The sequence below is a fragment of the Anas acuta genome, chromosome 1 (genome assembly GCF_963932015.1).
Source record: "Anas acuta chromosome 1, bAnaAcu1.1, whole genome shotgun sequence".
In the NCBI taxonomy this organism is placed as follows: domain Eukaryota; kingdom Metazoa; phylum Chordata; class Aves; order Anseriformes; family Anatidae; genus Anas; species Anas acuta.
In genome coordinates this window covers 95,221,456-95,242,280 of record NC_088979.1, presented here as the reverse complement: position 1 = coordinate 95,242,280, position 20,825 = coordinate 95,221,456, and the positions used below count along the sequence as shown (strand labels likewise).

General features: G+C 35.3%; 1 protein-coding gene across 9 annotated transcripts in view; it reads left to right on the top strand.

The window, feature by feature from the left end:
* ITSN1 (intersectin 1) overlaps positions 1-20,825 on the top strand; it is a 123,324-nt gene that overhangs the window by 77,885 nt on the left and 24,614 nt on the right. For all 9 annotated transcript variants that reach the window (XM_068688832.1, XM_068688815.1, XM_068688825.1 and 6 more), the window contains 8 exons: positions 1,338-1,582; positions 2,950-3,109; positions 3,920-4,125; positions 4,809-4,891; positions 7,132-7,298; positions 12,749-12,794; positions 16,172-16,293; positions 18,963-19,080. In XM_068688832.1, coding sequence (XP_068544933.1) covers positions 1,338-1,582; positions 2,950-3,109; positions 3,920-4,125; positions 4,809-4,891; positions 7,132-7,298; positions 12,749-12,794; positions 16,172-16,293; positions 18,963-19,080 — 1,147 coding nt within the window. The remainder of the gene's footprint in view (positions 1-1,337; positions 1,583-2,949; positions 3,110-3,919; positions 4,126-4,808; positions 4,892-7,131; positions 7,299-12,748; positions 12,795-16,171; positions 16,294-18,962; positions 19,081-20,825) is intronic.

Below are 20,825 nucleotides of genomic sequence, written 5' to 3'. Positions count from 1 at the left end.
ATAAATAGATAGGTGTGTTTCCAACTGTCAGAGCAGCTAGCTTGAGATACTACCGTATGCTGTTGCTGTATAATGTCATTATATTCTGAAAATCCCAATGTCTGAAAAGGATACTATTACTAATTCCTTAGCTCACGAAGCATACTGTTAACAACAAATCCTTCAAGATGATAACGGATGCTTGGGAGGTAGGGTCAAGTGATTTCATATTACAGATTTAAGCGTCTCTCACTGACTGCTGTACTGTTAACTGCACCAGTTAATTGATTTATGCTCTCATTTGAAACTTTTAAGCATTTTAAAATACTGATTGTTACTGGACTAAACAGTTGAGAGAAATTCTTGCCAAAAACAGCCCTTGTGTAGGGCTAGTCATTTGACTTTTCATTACTAGCCTGGTTTTAATTACTAGGGAAATCTGCAGCTATGCACAGCAGATAGTTGTAGATAGTAGACATTATTTACATGTAAAAGGTGCAAGGCATATTTGTATATAAGGGTTTGCTTAAACCCTTAAAACTGAAATTTCTTTAGAGTATCAAAGAGGTTAGATGGCTAGATCACCAAATTTACCATAATTATTATAATTACCCCTAATAAAATTACTGCCTTTTTTCTTTAAAAAAAGTTTCTGCAACCTCCAGATGCCTTGTCAGTGTTTAACCACCCTATCGATTCATGAGTCATGAGGGGTGGCAATGGTGAATTATTTTTCTTCTGCAATTGTTTTTTTACTGTGGAATTAATTTGAATAAATATATTAGATTTGTTTTGTTTGGTTTGGTTTTGAATTTGTGTGACAAGGGTTAATTTTAATATGCTGTGTTTCTGTTCTATTTTCTGAAAAAGGAAATACAGGGAACTTGTTAAAATCTTCATGTTGCATTAGTTAAACCAGATATAGCACTATTTAATGGAGTCTCCAGAACTAGTGTCTCTAAGTCTGGTTTACTCTGACAGACTTTCAAGCAACTATTTAAAAAACCCACGCTTGGCTTATGCATTAGGGCTGAAATGAACCTTTTTGTACTTCATCACCAAGAAAAAAAACCTTTTTGATTTTTGAAAAAAATGGATTGCAAAGCAGTGTTGCATTGCAAAATATTTCCTTAGCTGTTGATATGCCATAGAAGGAATAGCTGACAACATAATCCTCCAACAGTACGTTTAATAATAACAACAAAACTCTACCTAGGTGGAACTTGTTTTTATAATGAAGGTATAATTTTGCTGTAAGTAAAGAAAGTTAATTACTGTGGATGAAATGGATTTTATGTCAAGTAAAAATTCCATTTATATGTTATGTTTCTTAACCTTCTAACTTAATGCATCTACAGGTGGATGAAAGCCAGACTGGAGAACCCGGGTGGCTTGGTGGAGAATTGAAGGGAAAAACTGGATGGTTCCCTGCAAACTACGCAGAGAAAATACCTGAAAATGAAGTTCCAGCATCTGTAAAACCAGTAGTTGAAGCTGCTGCTGCACCTAAAGTTTCTGTGCATGAAACAACTACATCACTAGGAACTCCTGCGTCTACAGAGTGCACTACAACTGCCAATAACTGGGCAGACTTCAGTTCAACGTATGTTTGGGTAGTGATTATCACCGCAAATGTGCTTGAGTCTTTTTAAATCAATTGCATTGTGGTGGGCTGTTAGCACAGAGTACACAGATTGCAAAACAACACAAAAAAAATTGCTCCCAACATGTAGAGCAGTAGAGAAGGACACATCACAAATGGGAGAAATCTCTAAGTGAGGATGGTGACACCATTGTAGATATCCCAAGAAGTTCACCTTTCTTATCTTTTACTGATTGACATCAACCCTCATTGAAGGTGTCCAACTTGGATTATGCAAAATAAGTTAATGACAGAGTTAAAATAAAAAGATGATTTATTAGTTCCTTATCACAACATTAATAAGGCTGATAGAAGTAGAACATGTGTTCCAAAGATGTCTTATTAACTTCATACAATATTGATCAACCATTCAAAATTTTCATCAAGTAGGTTGCAGTAGTACTACTGGATATTTAAACTTCTGTTCTACTAAAAAATGTACTTTATCTCAGAGGTGAGGGAGGGATAAGACTAAATATTGAGCTTTCTGAAGATGTTTGGCATGTATGTGCTTTATTGCTTTTAAATAAACAGTGCTTCAGTTTCAATACCCAGAACATTTATACTGATATGACATGACATATTTATACTAATATGACATATAGTAATTGACATGATACAGGTTAGTGATGTTTGTGGCCTTTGGGTGAGCAACACTTGATTATTCCGACTAATAGCACAAGAAACAGTTAAAGACTTAGATTTAAGCTGGGTGTTTTGTTCATGCTGCTAGAGGTCAGAGAATTTTGTTCATTTAAGAGGATATTTTGAGGTGGATCTTGAGATTTGGTTGACATTTTGAAGGACAAGAGAGAGCATAAAACTAAAAAGCTGAAAAAAGTCCATAGGAGATAATTTTATGCAAAAAAAAAAAAAAAAGGTAAGGATTTTAATAGTGAAAATAAGCAGCAGCAATATGATGCATAAGTGACATGCAGGTATGAAGACTTCAAATCAGTTTTGTACTGAATTATGACTATTTTCTATTAGGTTAACTCTTTACACTGTGCATAATAAAGGCTGTACAACTTACTATTTTCACTGTATTGGAACACATCTAAAAATTAAATTAAATTAAGAAACAGCTGGCTGTAAATGAGTAAGGGCAAGCAACTGTTCTTAGAGATCACCTTTTAGAGATATATTTATTATAATCCTATGTTTGATTGCACTACTTCCACCTGAGAGTTAAGCTGCTAATAACTCATGGAATATTCAACTACAAGAAAGAAACCTAGAATGTAGTCTTTATTTCTGTACAGTCTTCCCACATGAACATTGTTATTCAGCTGAAAATAATAGGAATAATGTCATTTGCTTATTTTCAGATGGCCTACAAACACTAATGAGAAACCAGAGACAGATAACTGGGATGCCTGGGCAGCTCAGCCATCTTTGACTGTTCCCAGTGCAGGGCAGTTGCGGCAGCGATCAGCTTTCACTCCTGCAACTGTTACAGGATCATCTCCCTCTCCTGTCTTGGGTCAGGTGAGCAGCTATGTTCATTAAAACTGTTCTGACCCAGCATGAACTTCTGGACAGCAAAGAACACTGGCAGTTAAAGCAGTCCTCTGGTGGTGAACTATATCAGTTCAAAGTGATAAAGAGTTAGTGGCAGTGGCACAATTTAACATGAAGAAGCTGCTATTCTGCGCTGGCTTTTTACAACTGTGGTGGTCCAGTCTTAATGTTTTGGCAGGGTGCTATTTTTGGGTCACTTCCTTTGGCTTTTATTGAATCACATGACAACAACCTTTGTTCCAAAGTGGATTATATAGTTAAGTGGTATAGCAATGGCAAAGCTTCACACCAGATGAGTTCAGTCCATCTGTTAAGGCACTACATTTTCCTCAACTGGACATACTGTTTTTGTAAGCTAATGTGCTGTTCTGAAAAATGCTAAATACCTTAGTGTCTTAGAGCAGAACTAAAAAGTTGCAATATACAATACATAACTTGCAGCAAAGCATCATTTTCCATAAAGTTTACTTTAAACCCTGCCAAAATAGCTTCATCAAGGTTTAAGACATGTATATCTTAATTGCAAAACTTGTAAAAAAGCAAACCCCCAATAATTTTGCATTGTAGCGCTTACATATTAACACAAATGGAGGAGGATTTTGAACATTTCTTGTATTATTTTGTAATTTTAATTGATATATTTTGCTTTATGCAGTTGAGGAGAAGTCTGTGTATTTTGTTGCTAAATAAGTAGCATAAGAATAAGATTCCTTAAGAAGCTTTCTTTATGAAAGGTGGTGCATGACTGACTACTCTCTTTTTTCAAATGTGCATTAGGGCGAAAAAGTGGAGGGGCTTCAAGCACAGGCTTTGTATCCTTGGAGAGCAAAAAAAGACAACCACCTTAATTTCAACAAAAATGATGTCATCACAGTTTTAGAGCAGCAAGATATGTGGTGGTTTGGAGAAGTTCAAGGACAAAAGGGGTGGTTTCCTAAGTCATATGTGAAGCTTATTTCAGGCCCCATTAGGAAGTCAACAAGGTATTGTATTTGCTTTTACCATACTTTATGTCTATAATGTAATAGTTAAATAAATATGAAGAGTTGCACACTTGAGTGTTAAAGTTTGGAATCTACTCTGTAAAAATCATTTTATGCAACTCTTCTCTAGGGTGTTTTGGCCTCCAACTCTAAAAGTTCAGTTTAGGAATATGTAAGCTGACCTCAGTTCTCCTTCCATAATGCATCACCAACAAAGATCTAAAGTTTAATAAATTCTTAATTTTATGTGACTTGAAACTAAAAAAAATTGTATTTTGGATATTATGAATTACATCTATGTAAGTCTTAGATTATCTTTCCCCAAAATAAAAAGATATATCTCAAAGCTTAATCACTTACCATTACTCTTGGAGGATGAAACAATCAGAATCTGGTTCTGTGTAACATGACGGCGACATTAACATTAGTTAAATAAATTAGAATGATTTTAGATTTTTTCCTCTTTTGAGGGAAAAGAGGAGATGTAGCAATTTGTGTATTTAATGTAATTACCTAATTTTAACCATGACTAGCCATTGTACATAAAAGCTTTAATTTGTAAATTCACTATCTCTATTTAAGGGAATTGCTTATGGATGTATATGCATATTTTGGTTTTAAAATACAGTAAGCATCTTCTGAAAAGGTTTAATTTCTTAAATAACCGTTATTCTCTTCTAAAGCATGGATTCTGGTTCTTCAGAAAGTCCTGCTAGTCTCAAAAGAGTAGCATCACCAGCAGCAAAAGCAACTATGTCAGGTGAAGGTAAGCATTCCAAACTGAATAGCACTAACAGTATTCTACTATGTAATGAAATAAAAGCAGTCTACATATTACCAGAAAACAAGCCTAGAATCATCCAAACAAGCCTGTTTTAAGATTAGGCCTGTTAGAATTGAAGCGCAAATCAGTTTGCTTCTAGAGTGATTTAAGGTGATTGTAGTAAAAATTTGTAGATGTTGTGTCTGTAGAAAAAATAATTTCACATGCTATTAAAATTTCTTCTACTGTTCTGTATATAAATATTTTGGTAACCAATGGAAGCATTTAGGATGTTTTTTTGCAGAGGGCCAAATAAACACGTAGCTATATATGCTTCATGATGTTAGGAATTATTAATAGATGCCTCAATTGCCCTCAAAACTCATTTCCAGTGTTTCATTAAAACTATTTATAGCTAATTTCTTTAGCTGAAAGTTGTGATCTTTGTAGCCAAGGCTACCCCCCATTTTTTAAGGATGGAGCAGGAGGCACAGACAACTGTCAGTTTTCTAGAGGGTTTTTAAGAACTTGCATCCCTGGTTGTTACCACTCTTCATCTGGAGGTTATTGCCTCCATATGAGCTGTGTTAACAGACTGTGGGCACTCTTAATCCACTTCAGGGCAGTGCCAGCTAGGTTAATTTAAATTACAGAGTAAATCAATTAATCTAAATATAGTTTACAAATGAACATTTTCATATAATCTCTACAGAACACCTGAAGCTTTTCAACTACAATTCTACATAGGATTTCAAGTGAAAGAATCTCTTTGGTTACTGACGTACTTAATTTGCCACAGGCATTGAGCATTAGAAAAAAAAAGAGAATGTTAAAGATCTATCCAAAATGGAAAGTGAGATAATAAGTTATTTCAAAATATAACTAGACTGGCTTGCTATATATTTCAGGAAATGGAATTTAGAAATGCTAAGTATTTTTTTTTAACATGGAATATCTCAGGTTATATGTTAGTATTAAAAGGGAACACAACTTTAATAAAAACATGTCCAAAAAGCTGTATTTTTAAGAAATAATCACAAAGAATCTCAGAATAGTTGACGTTGGAAGGGACTTCTGGAGATCATCTAGTCCAGTCCCCCTACCAAGCAGGGTCACCTAGAGCAATAGAATAGAAGATGCTAAAACCATATTTCATTAGGTGTAGAGGATTTAAGAAATACGTATTTAGCATACATCATGAATTTTAATGTGTGAGTCTATATGTGTACAAACAGATGTATGTGTTCTTCAACTACAGTCATTAGACAAACCATATCTTTCATTAAGGATGGTAATTGTGGTTTGAATTCTTGCTGAACTTCAGTAATAAATCTGAGGTTTTTGGTCAGATTTAGTGTTCAAGCAAAGAGAACAGTTTCCAGCTGTAATGGAATACTTGCATGTTTTTGTCAAGTATTCATGAAAGTCTGCCTGAAGTATTGTGAACTGCTCTTACTTCCAGAGCTGGTCCTAGAAGCAGATGATATAATAGTCAGTGATCTATTTTATGCCCCACAGCAAGTGTGATATTGCTCAGTTAAAGAGGAATTGTATAAAAAATGTTACTGGATTGTCTGAAATTCTTTGTAATTCTTTGTGTAGAGTTTTTTCATGTAGTTCTGTGATTCAATTATGCATTGCATTTCTCAATGTCAGTCTACATTAGTGTTTTTGCACTTGAATACTAAGTAGTTGACTGTGTTTTAACAAAACAGAACACATTCGGGCTTTGTCCTGACATTTCCCAGCCATCTGTTGCATAAGATGCAAAGAGATGTGTGCCCTTCATGCAAAGCCTCAAGTAATGAAAGAATTCATTGTACATGAGAACCAAACAGCATATGTAAGATGAAGACTGTATCTACAGATGTTTGGTTACTGAGATTTTTCTGTCCCCAAGATTGAAAATGCTAGTAATCGTCACAAAACAGAGACCATTGAGAAATGTGTTCAAAGTAGTTTCTGATATAAAGTAATAAAGTACGTAAATTTTAATTGTACTTGCAAATTACTTTATCAAAAAGATTCCTTCCTTCAAGCCGCCTCGTGATAGCTTTTATTTAGTTTTGCTCTAGAAGATTTTATTTTATGTATTAAATATTGACGAATTATCAATAAAGTATTTAATAAATTCATCTTCTATCTAGCCTGTGGATAGACAATATTATATTAGGTTTATCAAATGATAATTGAGCAGTTTATCAAATGTTTTCCCTTGTTCTGTATTTATTTCCCTCTTGCAGAGTATATTGCTATGTATACTTATGAGAGCTCTGAACAAGGAGACCTAACCTTTCAGCAAGGTGATATGATTCTTGTGACAAAAAAAGATGGTGACTGGTGGACAGGAACACTGGGTGATAAATCAGGAGTATTCCCATCTAATTACGTGAGACTCAAAGATTCTGAGGTAGAGACATTGAATTGTTATAACATTGAGTTGGGGGAGGTACGTTTTGTTCGGTGTTGTAGTGACAGTTGCAAGTCAGTGGTTCATAAGGGAATGAAAAATATTTACTGAATGTGAAGTTGGGAAAAAACAAAAATAATTACATTTCACAACATAAATTCTTAAGTAACATTGCAAACCATTTATGAAAATAACTTTTGCATATGTTAGCAGTTAACTTGGGAGTTTTGTAGAGACAAGTCAAAATAGCTGCGATTATGTGGTTTTCCAGGTAAGTTTTTAATGACTGAGTTGTATCTTACTGTTATTTTCTTTAAAAAGATAGTAAGGGAAATATTTCAGTTTATTATCTCTTTTTTTGCTTTTCTTTATTTATTACAGTGTTCTTGCAGTCCAGGGGAACAAATTTAGCAAAAGAACTTAGCTAACTGCTAAATCTATTTGAAAGTTATTGATTGTATAGAGGTTCTGTCTCATCTGATTTTATTCCGGAATAATCTGATAGAGCATGTCTGTATTAAATTTTTTCCTTCTTTGTAGGTATTCTTAAGAAAGATGCTTTCTCATTATATTCCATATTTATTTGAAACAATAATTCTCACTTACCAGTAGGAATCAGCTTAGTGTCAGCTGCATAGAGTACTAATCTCTTGACAGAAGGAGTTCTTGTTTGTGTCTCTAAGAATAACAGGGTTTTTAAAGATATTAAATGCAAACAAGACACCTAAGTTCTCTACTGGATTTTCAGAAATCTAGGTAGTAAGGCTTTTTCCATAAGTGTTGGCTTCTGTGTTTATGTAGCAATGAAGGGCTGTAATCTGCAGTTGTGGAGATTGAGCAAAGTCATTCCTTAAACTTGCTTCTGTTTACAAAAAAGCGGAAGAATGAAACCTGCAGTGAAACAAGTAGCTGTAGAAAGACTTTATGTAGTAAATTTCTAGATAATAGAGAAGCATCAATAACATCCTCTGGGATAGGATCAAAAAATTATCATTAATTATGTTTAGTCTTACAGTCCTTGGGAGAAATAGTAGTGTGATACTGCTTTCAGAAGCATTTTAGAAAAATTTCTTATCTATATTTTGCATCATGTAACTATTTCCTTGAATCTGTAGGCTATGGAGCAGCAGACGAAGTTGGATCAGGTCCCAGACTAGAATAGCAGTACTTAATAGTTGTGTTAGTCAAGTATTGTAGCACTATGGCGCCCATCATAGCAGACTAACTTGCCTTTTTGTCACCAGGAGTAAATTTTTTACAGTAGCAAGTTGTGATGTTGCTTCAGTAGGGCAGGGTAGAGATAGGCCAGGTGTGCTTTTGGAGTGCAGGATGTGGATTATAGTTCAGCCCTGCCAGTAGTTCTTGACATACATCAAAAAGATGTTGGCTTGCCCCATGGTGGTAGAAGCAGGTGTACAGATAATGAACTCCCTAGCTGTGGAAGTTCATGTGATCATGAAACTGAGCCCTAAGTCTCTTTATGTTACTTGGAAGTTTATATTGTAGTTGATGAGTGGGAACCTGCAGGGTCAGCTTCCTAAAGCCCTGTGAGGCCTATTTCATAGGTTTATAGTAATAGTTACTAATTAGTTATTTAGCACTAACTAACGGAAAAGTAACTGAAGTTAAGTTTAATTTGAAGGACCTGTTTTTGTTTTCCCTTGAGATATCCTTAACACAGTTCAGTCACAAGACCTGCGAATTTATATTCAGATATGGTGAGTTGCCTTTTGTGTGCCCTGAAGGATTGGACATACCAGATGCTTGTCCTGTCTGCTGAGGGACAGGCAGACATATTGGCAAGTCTTTGTAGAGAACTCAGAAATAGACATTTAATTCTGAAAACTATCTTTATTAGAGAACTCAGTTTGATGTTTCGCTGGTCTCAGCTTGTCTGGGGCTCAAACAACTAAGTGCAGTTTATCAAAAAGTGCTCCGACTGCCCTTTTTGCTGATGAAAACCACATCTTCAGATAAAATCTTGATGAGAAAAGGAGGAAGGAGCACAGAGCTCATGGAGATCTTTGTATTCAGGACGCTTATTTTCATGAAGTGATTCACATGCCCCACGGGAGATAGTTGTTGTTCCAAGTGGATAATTGCCATTACACATACAGGGTTTTGCTATTCAGCTTGTTCAGAGAGCCAGTTTTTAAAAAGGATTTCACAATAGCGGCTGTCTTAACTTTCAGATGTGCTGCTGTGCTTGGACAGCTGCTGGCTGATCGTGAAAAATCTTACTAAAAAAGTAAATTAATTTAATGTGTTCTGCACTGTTGACTCAGGCCTGAAGAAAAATTAAAGGCAGTGCTGATCTTTCAATAGTGCTACCCTTTTGCCTCAAGCTACTAAATTAAAGAATTTCCTGTCCCTTACAGTTTCAACACATTAACAAAGTGAAAACCCTTATATTCTTCAAGTAAACAACTATCCTGGTTGATGGTCTGTTATCGGAGTTTTCAGTAAGTTGAGGTAGATGTATACAGATCTGTAACAGGTTTTTATTTTACCCTGCCTTTCCTTGAGACTGGTAATAATTACCTCTGTGTTAGGGTACAGGGATTATAGGGTAGAGTTGGAAAAACAAAAATTTAGACCTCTCGATGTATGAGACTTTGCATAAATGTTCTGAAAACTCTTAGCAGTCTGAATGTATTTATTCTACATTGTAAGGGACTCATTGTACAACACAACTGGCAATTCTACTGCTGTGTCTTACTAAATTAGCAAATAAGTTATTTTCTGCTGTTTCAAGAGACTTTATCCTTTGTCACAAAATATCCTCATAGGCAGTCATCATCTTAAGTGTACAAAAGGGAAATAGAATAAGGTATTTCCTCTCTATGATGTTTCTCTTAGCAAAAGGATACAAAATATTTCTCCAGCTCTTCAGGTAGCCAGCAGTCGGGTCCATCTTTAAGTGCCTTATTTGTTAATTTAGATACTTTTGAAGCACTGAAGGAGTTTTCTATGTATTTCTTCTGCTTTTTACCAAAAGTGCAAAGAGTCTTTGAAGAGAAATCAGACTGAGTCTGCTCAATGTGATTTTGAAATTCCTCTCTCAAAATACCCTTGATATGTTTACCAGTAAAGTGCAAAGAGACAGTGTCACAGCCTGTTTTATCTGCCCACACCTGCCTCACCTGGCAAAGAGGATGTTGGTTAAGTGATATTTGGAAGGAGTTTGTTCTTTTGGAGGTCCAAGTACTTGTTCTTTCTTAATGGGTGGTGGTTCTTTGCCAAAAATGCATACCAAATTGTATCAGTTCCCGATGTTGTCATGTCAGTGTCAGTTGTCGCCCCTGTTTCCAGAACTTTTAATCTTCCCTACTCGGGACTGTGGCCCTTAGTCTTTGTATCCGATCTCTATATGATGCTTTCCTATTTCATTTTGTTAGTTGATATAGGTCACAGTGGTCATAGAGAAAGGTAGAGGGCAAAAGAGAAAGAAGGGAACCTAGGGAAGAAAGGAAGACTTGCTGGCCTTCTAGAAAGTAATTATAATCAGTTACAATTACAAGAAAGTTGCACTGAGACTGCAGTATCCAAGTGTTGTTTAATGTAAAGTATCCACTTCCCACAATCCTTCCCAAAATTTAACTTGAAAAACGTCAAAGTTTTGAAAAGAAGAAGTGTGTATGGAAGATGATTTTGTGCCAGATGTTAAATAAGAAACAAAATAAAACCTTCCCCATCCCATTTCCCCACTCTCATCTTCCAGTAGCAGTTACAGGTTATAGGGCAAGCCATGCCAATTCTGCTGACTAATACAGCATTGTGAAGTGTTATACTTTAGCCGGAATGGTCAGGCTTCTGCAGTAGCTTTTCTGGAAAATGTCCAAAACGTTGTCACAGAGCAGCTACATAATCTTCAAGACAGGTATTTTCCTAATAATCTATTTTATAGAGGCATTCAAAACCAATGCACATTTTTAAAATGGCACTGTACTGTCAGTTATTTAACTAGTTTTCCAGTTATTGCTTTTATTGGTTTCTGTGTCAGAATCCACAACTTTTTAAAATGTCAGCTTAAGGAGAATATTGAGGATGAAACCGATCTTTTCCACAGAGAAATTCTGAAATTCTGGGATTCTGAAAATCTGGGATTCTGAAACCCCTTGGGTCATTCATTCATGTAGGCTGCAAATGTGTGGGGAGGATCCTGAAGAAGTTGAGGGGAGACTGAAGTGTTGTGAGCCTCCCTTGAAGTTTTCCTTTAAGGATTTTACAGATATTCAATATTTCTGACCAAAGTGCAGTTTACGTTTGGTATGTTGCCATTATCCATGTCTGACCTTTTTATTGTAGAAGAAAAGTCTGGCAATGTTCTGGGAAAAAAATGAGGTAATTATTTAAGGGATCAGGGAATCTGTCCTATACAGGGTGTTGACCAAAAAGGTTGGCAAGATAACTGTGGAAGGGTGTGTGCAAGGGGTAGAGTCCAGATTACACATGGTTTTGAATACTCAAATTGCATGAACAGCACTAGATCTGCAAGTGCATTTAAAAAACAAAACAAAACAAAAACAAAAACCAACCAACCAACCAACCAAACACCTCCTTCCAAATAACTGGTGGCCTTAAGGGAAGATTTCTTTTTCAGCAAAAGAACTTTGAGTTTGTAAATTATGAAAGCTTTTCATGCTAAGTTTTATATTTCAGTATAGCTGGTTCCCTACACATAACTGAACTAGTTCCACTGCTTGCTGGATTTCTCATGGGTGTTCACAGGGGCTTTTCTCACATTCCTCTTGGCCTGGATGGTGGTGATGTTCATTCTTCATCTCACCCCATCTAGATTTAGAGAAATAACTACCTTTGTCAAAACAAATAGCACTTCAGTACTATTCAGCTATAGCTATTCAGTGTCCTGTGTTCTCAGTTGTGCATGAAAAAGGTGGTGGAGTTTTTACTAGTGTAACACATATCCCCTACAAAGTTCAGATAACTCACCTTAGAAATGCAGTGAAGGATTTTTGCGCTGACTATGCTAATCTGCTGTGTAAGAAATTTTAGAAATTATGGATATTATTGAAATAATTATATGGGTTAGTCTTTTAAGCATATTTGTAATCTTTATTTGTAGAGTTGAAAACTACTATTGGTGTTTTAACTCAATTTGGCAGAATTCACATTTTGTAGATATCCAGATTTACAGTGAAAATGCTCTGTAATTTGGAATAACACTGGTATTTGCAGTCTACGAAAGGCAAGAGTTCAGGAAAGATGTCTTTATATAGTTATACACTTCCATGCACCATTTGTAATTTATTTCTATATATTAATTGCCATCTCAAATACTAAGAGTTTCTGCAAGAACAGAGACTTCCTTTGAGAGATGTTTATTCTCATCCTTTATTGGTGTGTTATAGAAAAATGTATTAAATAATTTTCATATACTGACAAAATAATTATGAGTGCTAAACTTACATCTTACTTTCTATTTCAAGGCTTCTGGAGCAGCTGGAAAAACGGGAAGCTTAGGGAAGAAACCTGGTGAGTTATATATAGTGACAGCACCTTATATCTGTTATTGAATAGTATTTATTTCTAATCGGTGAGAAATTTCAATGGAAACAATGTAAATTCCATAGAAATGATGAATTGGTTGCTCTTGTTCATTTGTAGATTATGAAATACATTGTTCTGCTTTAGTAATTTGCACTGATGAAAACTGTTGTCTATATTAAAATAATGTGTAATCTGTCAATCGCTATATCAAAATAGCATATAGCTAGAGAATAAAAATCCGTTTGCTCAAAAATGAATGTAAGCTTCATGACAGATCATCAAACGGAACAGTGGAAGCCTACAAAAAGCTCAAGTTTACCGCTGTCTCTAATTGGAAGTACACATTCCACACTGTGGTTTTCCAGCATTTTGCCCAGAACAATGCACAATATGGCATACATTGGCTCTGAGCTGTTGTGCCCGCCTCCCGTTTTCGAGAGCACATAACCTTGTTTAAGAGTTTAAGAACAGTTTGAGAACAATCCTGCCTATTTTTCAGCAAGGAGATTCGTGGATGTTTTTGCTATAAATGAGCTTCAACAGCTCAGCCAACAGAAGTGAAGCACTTATGAACAAGGTGAAATATTCCAGTTTATTCTAGAAGCAGCAGAATGAGCATGTGGATATTGGTAATAGTGTATGCTGAAGAGCAGGGGAAAATAAAATTGTATCTTTTGGAATTTAAGCAACTATATGAGGACTATTATATCTGTGAGAAGACATTTATTTCTTTTTTTCTAAATGAATGTGTTTTGGGAGAGAGAGGCACGTTCTCCTGACCCAAACTGTGACTGAATTTGATCTCTTCTACTTAATTCAGTATTTAAATATATCAAAATTAAGAAGTCCTTCCTGGAATGAAAGCTATTTCCTTCATTTAAAAAAAACAAATAAACAAACATAACAAACAAACAAAACAAACAAATAAAAAACAAACAGAAGTTTTTGTTCAGTGTTTTCTCCAACTTTCTGCTTCTCTGTGACATGCAAGAGCTGGATGCTAAACTTGTAATTCAGACTGCAGCTTGTTTAACATGCAATCCACAGTAAAAAATCTTTATGTTGCCTATTGGTGAAAGGGGATGTCTGCTACCTGGAGCCTTGTAGATCACAATTTTGTAGATAAAAAGGAGAAAGTTTTTGTTCAGAGATGCAAGCTGTAAGATTTTTGCTCTCTCAATAGAATTGCATAGTGTGATGTACTGAATATTATAATTGTCATGGTAGTGAGAGAGGCTTTTCATAATTAAAAAAATGATTTTTGCGAACTCCCACATTTGGTGTCTTTGCTTGTGTTCATTTTGTGTTCTGAATGGCTCTAAGGTGGAGGAGTTGATGTGATTCTGTGAAAAATTTGTAATTGCAGGAAGCTTGTAGACTTTTTAGCAGAGTAGCCGTGTTTCCTGCCAAAGAGTTTGCTTTCTTTGCCTTCATCCTGAACAGCTTGTGCTGCTGCTGGCTTTTCTATGTGTAAACCTTTCTGTTCTCCTACTATCACCTACTGTATTTTACTTAGCAGTTCTTTCTTCCATCTTGTGCTTTCACACTTGAAATGCTACTTTTTAACTTCCAGATCCACATGTAAAATCATTCTAACTTTCAGCTACTAGCATTTTCATCACCTGCTTTTTTCTATCCTTCCTTGCATGCTCACATTGGCGTGCCTCTCTTCAAGGCCAGGCTGGATGGGGCTTTGGGCAGCCTGGTCTGGTGGGAGGTGTCCCTGCCATGGCAGGGGGTTGGAACCAGATGGTCTTTAAGGTCCCTTCCAACCCAACCCATTCTGTGATTCTATGAGGGAGGTTTTGCTATAGATAGTTCTGTGTGTCTTTGTTTCCAGCAACCACAGACTGCTTGTCACCACTCTAATTCTTCATCCTCCATATGTTGTTCATTTGCATCTTCAGTTCTTCTCTTCATTTTTCATTTTCTTACTCATCCTTTTCTTCTAGATTTCAAGTAAAGTATCTGATTGTTTTCTTGTGTCCTCAACACACTTTGTTGTTACTCTCCGGCAAGAAAACCTCTCTCTATTTCAAAGGAGATACCTTCAGGTTACCTCTCCTTAAAAAACTTAATTTTCAATAATTGCTCCCTTTCTCTCCATTACCAACAGATGCCCCCTCCTTTCAGATACGCTGTTACTGAGCGCCTTTACTGTTTCCCATGGCCAGAGGAGGTTTGGTGCTTGTTGACAGAGAGGGCCCTGTAGGATGGTGCCCAGCACTATTCTACTTTCATAGTATGGGTAACCTTGTGAAAGCTGGGAACCACTTCTGTATACTCACTTAAATGTGATAGACTATTGGGTTTAGTTTACCAAAAGGAAAAAAACAAAACCACAAAACAACACAAATTCACCATATTTTGTTTAGCGAAGGTTCCCGATAATCAGGGTATTAAACATATTCTCCATCACCCTAACCGTGTTTTGATGACATGATAAACTTGGCTTTAAAAGCTATCAGTAGGACATTAAAAAAGCCCACAGCTGTTTATAAGCTCCTGTCAGTTCAAATCTGTTCAAAAATGTGTTACCCTGCCAGGCTTTGTGGTGATTAAATGATCACCTATCATTCCACAACTACTGTAACAAGGAGTAAACTGCCTTAGCTACTTTGGCTAATTTAACAGAGAGAGAATTGTGAGCTTACCATTACTCCGTGCCAAATTTGTGCTGCTAGGTGACTGAGTAAGGCACCAGTTTTGTATTAGTGTCCATGAAACAGAGATTTCAAAATAAATCCTGTTTGTCGCATTTCAAAAGCTTTCTTTTTTCTTTTTTTTTTTTTTTTGTCTAGTCTGGTAGTGAGAAATTTTTTGCAGGTTTCATTAGTTTGCACCTTTGTTGTTACAACTTCTTCATTATAATTATCACCAACATCCATCTCCTTCCACTTTTTGGCAAGCATAGTCCAAATGGATGATACAAAAAATTATTGGAAATTGGTGTTTATTGAAAAACAGTGTTACGACAATTGATTTTGTGTGCTAGCCAAATTACTTTAATGGTGGCCATTATTATTATTCTCTATTTCACGTATTATTTGTATTGTACCCATAGAGTTGCTGCACCTCTGTTTTATTCCTGTAGTATTGTGAACTTAAGGAGGAACATCTGATCTGTTTTGTGATTACAATTGTTTTTAAGAAACTACATAAATACCTTACAATTTTATAGAAAGAATTGCAAAATAGAAATACTGTGCCAGTGATAATAGTGGAGTTAATATTGTATAGAATATGTTCTATTTTTTTCCTCAGATTAATTGTTTTTTTCTGTGCTTTGACGTAACTTCATAACTTTTTCTTTTCTTTCTCTTTTTTTTTTTTTCTTTTTTTTTTTTTTTCTGCTTTAACAGAAATTGCCCAAGTTATTGCCTCTTACACAGCAACGGGTCCAGAACAGCTTACTCTTGCTCCTGGTCAGTTGATTCTTATCAGAAAGAAGAATCCAGGTGGCTGGTGGGAAGGAGAGCTCCAAGTTAGTTACTGTTGTTGTTTGATTTTTATTTATTTATTTTTAAATGAAATTCCATGTAAAGTAATCTAATAAGTTCAAAATGATGATTGCATCAGCATCAACTAAGCTATTACAAGTAAAATGCCTTTACATTCCAGTTCCTTGAAATTGAAATAATTTTGAGAACAGCAGGAGGAAAACTTGTCTCATTGTAAGGCAAGACCAATGTAAGACCAATTGAAAAGTATTTTACAGCAGTGCTTGTTGTGAGATGGCCACCACTTTTTCAAATTGCTTATGAATGTGACAGTATAGATTACCATTATAATAGGTTCACCTCAGCAATTCAGCAATGACTTAATTTTAATGTAGAAGAGTAAAAATAATGGTGTCTGTTGCAAGCATCGGAGAGGAGAGTGTTAATTTTGTGTAAGAAGATAACAGATAATAAAATACTGAAAACAAATCTGAGGCTTTCAGTGAAAAAGCTTTCTTTTTTTCAACTGTCCTCTATACCACCTAATGTTTTTTTTTTTGTTTTTTTTTTTTTTTTTTAATAGGGAACAGTATCTGAAAAAATGTAATAGATTTGTTTGTAATGCACATGTTTGAACTAATTCAAATTTGGATATTTTTTCCATGTTACCACGCACCTTTTTTGCTTTTCCTGGTGATATTTTTTCTACTTCTTTTGTGGATAAATCGTCTTCTGAGATTTGGTTTTCATTCTCGCTAACCTTTATGCTGTTGTTAACTTTTAACTTTGAGTCTCAAATTAAAATTGTGCAAAAAAGTCACAAAATAAGCTTCACTTGGCAAGAGCTGACACCATTACCAGTTAACAGCTAATGAACAGAGTGAAGTTTTTTTTAAGTTTAATTTTTAATTGTGTACTTATCTGTAACTTTGGATACCTTACTATCTTATGTTTAGTTTTCCAACTATTTTTTTCATTAGAAAGCCCCTTCCTATTCTTTTCACTCTCCTCTTCCAAGATTGTAGTACTAGTCTTTGCTCCTTTGTTATGTGAGCACAAGGGCTAATGGAGCCATATTGGTGAAACAGATTGAGGAACTGATTAAAGATAGAAGCAACAACAACAAAGCAGTTTTAATAAGATGACTAGATTTGGAGAAGGACATTGATATTAATTTCTTTATGTATTTAATTTCAAAGTAGCAGTTTTTTTTTTAAAATATATATACTGTTAAGTTTCAGCCTAAAGTAAATATTGATCGTACTTGTCTGAGGGGTCATAGTAAAGGTGAAATAAAGTAAGGCAAATGTGTTACATTACATTACATTGCTGGGTGCAGTCTTCCAGAATATCTTAAAATGAATGTTCTAGAAACACTGTAGATCAAATGCTGTCATTTTCAGTAAAGAAGAAAAGAGGGAAGGAAGTAGCTATGTAATACTTATATGTGTTAGATGATTTTTTTCACTATAATTAATATCTATTTTGTTTTTAAGGAAATACTCTACATGCTTAAAATTCTAAGTTTATTCTAACTACAAAAAAGGATAAGTAGCTAAAGTAATTATTAACATAGTTTTAATAGATTTAGAAGCAGAGATTTGATTCAAAGTTTTAGAATAATGTCTCTTACCTGAGAAAAATAAAGTTTTTTTTTTCCGATTTTATTTGCAATGAACAATGCAGTTGATGAAATAACAGGATATAGTTTCTGTCAAATTTCTATTATGCTTTGGTAACGCAAGTTTTGTCACACCGGATCAGGCCTGCGTTTGTCTGTCCCAGTATCCTCTTTCTGACAGTGACTAATTGCAGCTGCGTTACAAACCTTAGAGCCCTCTTTTAGGTCAGGTGTGTGGTAGTCTGTTTCTCTCTCGGCATACACACAGACCACACGCACACTAATACGTGTGTGCACCACATTTTTGTAGTGATGTTATCTGATTAGAGAGCATGAGAACATCTGGTATACTTTCCAGAACCCTAGCATCTGTTAATTAGGATCATTTGGATAGTATCTACCCGTATATAACTGTATTTGCCAGAGCTTACTTTTTGTTTGATTGGATCCCGGCTAGGGGATTTTGTATTTGAATCTGAACTTGACCCATTTTTTCAGACCATAATGTTTTACTGTAGTTCTAACTCTTGGTTAATGTGACAAATGTTTGTACTCCTCCTTCTGTTGCCTGGGCAGGAGAGACTACTACAAAGTAGAAACTGTTCCTTAAAAGAAAAGAAGTAATTGAGAATCTTAATCTCTACTTAAGCTATTACAATTGAGGTATCAATTTAAATGCAGTCCTTTCCATCATAAAAAGCATTTTAATGTTGCTACACATTATTGCCATTGCTAGCCTAACATTCTAGAGTTATGGCTTAAAAAAAAATATTGAGAAATCTTTTAGAAGGAGTAGGACTGTAGTATTAAGTATAAAGCACACAAATTAGGAAAACTGTTCAGTGAAAAATTACTCAAATTAGTAGTAAAAATTGTTTAGATGTTATAAAAGCTTACTTCATGTAATGGGAAGTATCATAACATAAAAATATCACCATGAAAATAGCTGACTGTTTCCTTATAAAATTAATTTTTCTTTCTCTAAATTGTTAGTGTGGCTGCAAGTAGTTAAGATACTGACTGAACTGCCTTGTCTAATGATCTATTGATGTGCTTATTACTCTTAAAAGATTTTTATTTTTTTTTCACTAGGCACGAGGGAAAAAGCGGCAGATAGGATGGTTCCCTGCTAATTATGTAAAACTTTTGAGCCCTGGTACCAGTAAAACTACACCAACTGAGCTACCTAAATCAACAGCATTACCTTCAGGTAAGCAATGTGTTTGCATTAATGAAGTTTCTTTTGTAATGCATGTCATTTACAGTAAGACTTCTAAAAATAATTACAGATATTAAATATATGCCATAGTAGCCACTTTGGAAAATCCTTCATTATTTATTTTTCTTTTAAATAAGAAAAGCATAGATTACACCTCAGGTGTAATCTTTTGCATGACATCACACCTTAAAGAGTAAAATATTCAAATTATTAGTCCTATTTATTTGCTCTAATTGTAGTGAGGGAGCTTTTAAGGGTTCAGGATGGTCCATGGGCTTAGCAGCTGATGTATTTCTCATTCAGAACCTTCTATTTTTCCTAAGCTGACGTGTGAGAAAAATGCAAGGAGATGTAGTTTTTTGTCCTAGACAGCAACTTATTTTAAGGCTTATGAGCGGGTACCAAATTGATAGACCTTTGTACTTTCAAAATCTATTTATTACATTTTCACCATGGGCAGTAATCAGTCTGGTGAATTCTACTGCAAGGTATAAAGCCAGGCAGATGACTGAGAAAAAAAGTTCATTCCTTGTGATTGTTTCAGTCTTTAACAATTTTAGGTTTGTTAGTTGGTGTGTTACCAGGTGGAGAAGATTCTTGTTGAATCAAAAATGTGTAGAACAGATGCATTTTTTTCCACAAGCCACCCAAAAGACTTGTGGTGGTTGTCTACGAGTTTGTGTCCTGTAGTTAGAGCGGTAACTCAGCACTCAGACACAATACCCCAATGTGAAGAGATTTTTTTTGGTAGTTTTTGTTATTTGAATTTTGACCGTCTGGGACTTTTTTACACATGCTAATAAAACTTTTGTTGAATAAACTTTCTAGCACTTTTCTCATCGCCTACAGAATATCAAAATCTTAACGGCATTCATTCTTATCAAATTCAACTTTGTTGGAAACCAGTTATTTCGGAAAGTGAGAGGAAGAAATAGAACAATCTTGCTTTCCTATTATGATAGGTAGTCTAACTTTCTGTGTGGTTAATGTAAGTAGTTAAGAGGTTAACATTTGAGAAGCATCTTCATGGAAGAAGTATGTTAGTGAGGAATCTTGTAGTACAGGACATGGAAAACCTGAAGAAAGCCATTCACAAGGGTAGACTAATGCTCAATGTGGTGTCCTGTGTAGTGTCTAAGTGTGCCATGACTGTCTAGATTTTGAAGGTAGAGGTTCCATCAGAAACTACCAATATTAAAGCCTCCCCTTTGTCATTTTGTTTATTTTGGTGTATATGCTCTCCATGTATCATACTGTGATGCAAACCGCATGGTTTTAAACACCTCCCCCTCCCCTTTTTTTTTGAATTCTGTTGCATGGACTCTTTTGTTTAATAGTTTGGATGTTTTCTTAATTTCCAACTGCTTTGTACCTGTTCATTTCTAAAGTTGCATCATGAACATGTCCTTCCTGGTTCTGAGAAATGAAAAAAGCTGTTACTGCTACTTGGAGATAACCACACACAAGAAAGTTCACAGTACAGGAATAGCAGGGAAATGGGTTTCACCCATTCTGCTTGTTTAAAGAAAAGCAACGTTATAGCTTGTACTTACCATCAGTGTACCTTGAGAACCTGGATTCCCTCTGCTGTTGACTAGTATTAATCAATAGACAATATTTCTAAAACAGAAATAAATGGCTAAAAAGCACTGGAGCTCAGAGAAGATAGGCTTTAGCCTGCTTCTGTAGTAGGCAATGACTTTTGGAGCTGTTGCTGTTAGGTGTTTAAACTAAGT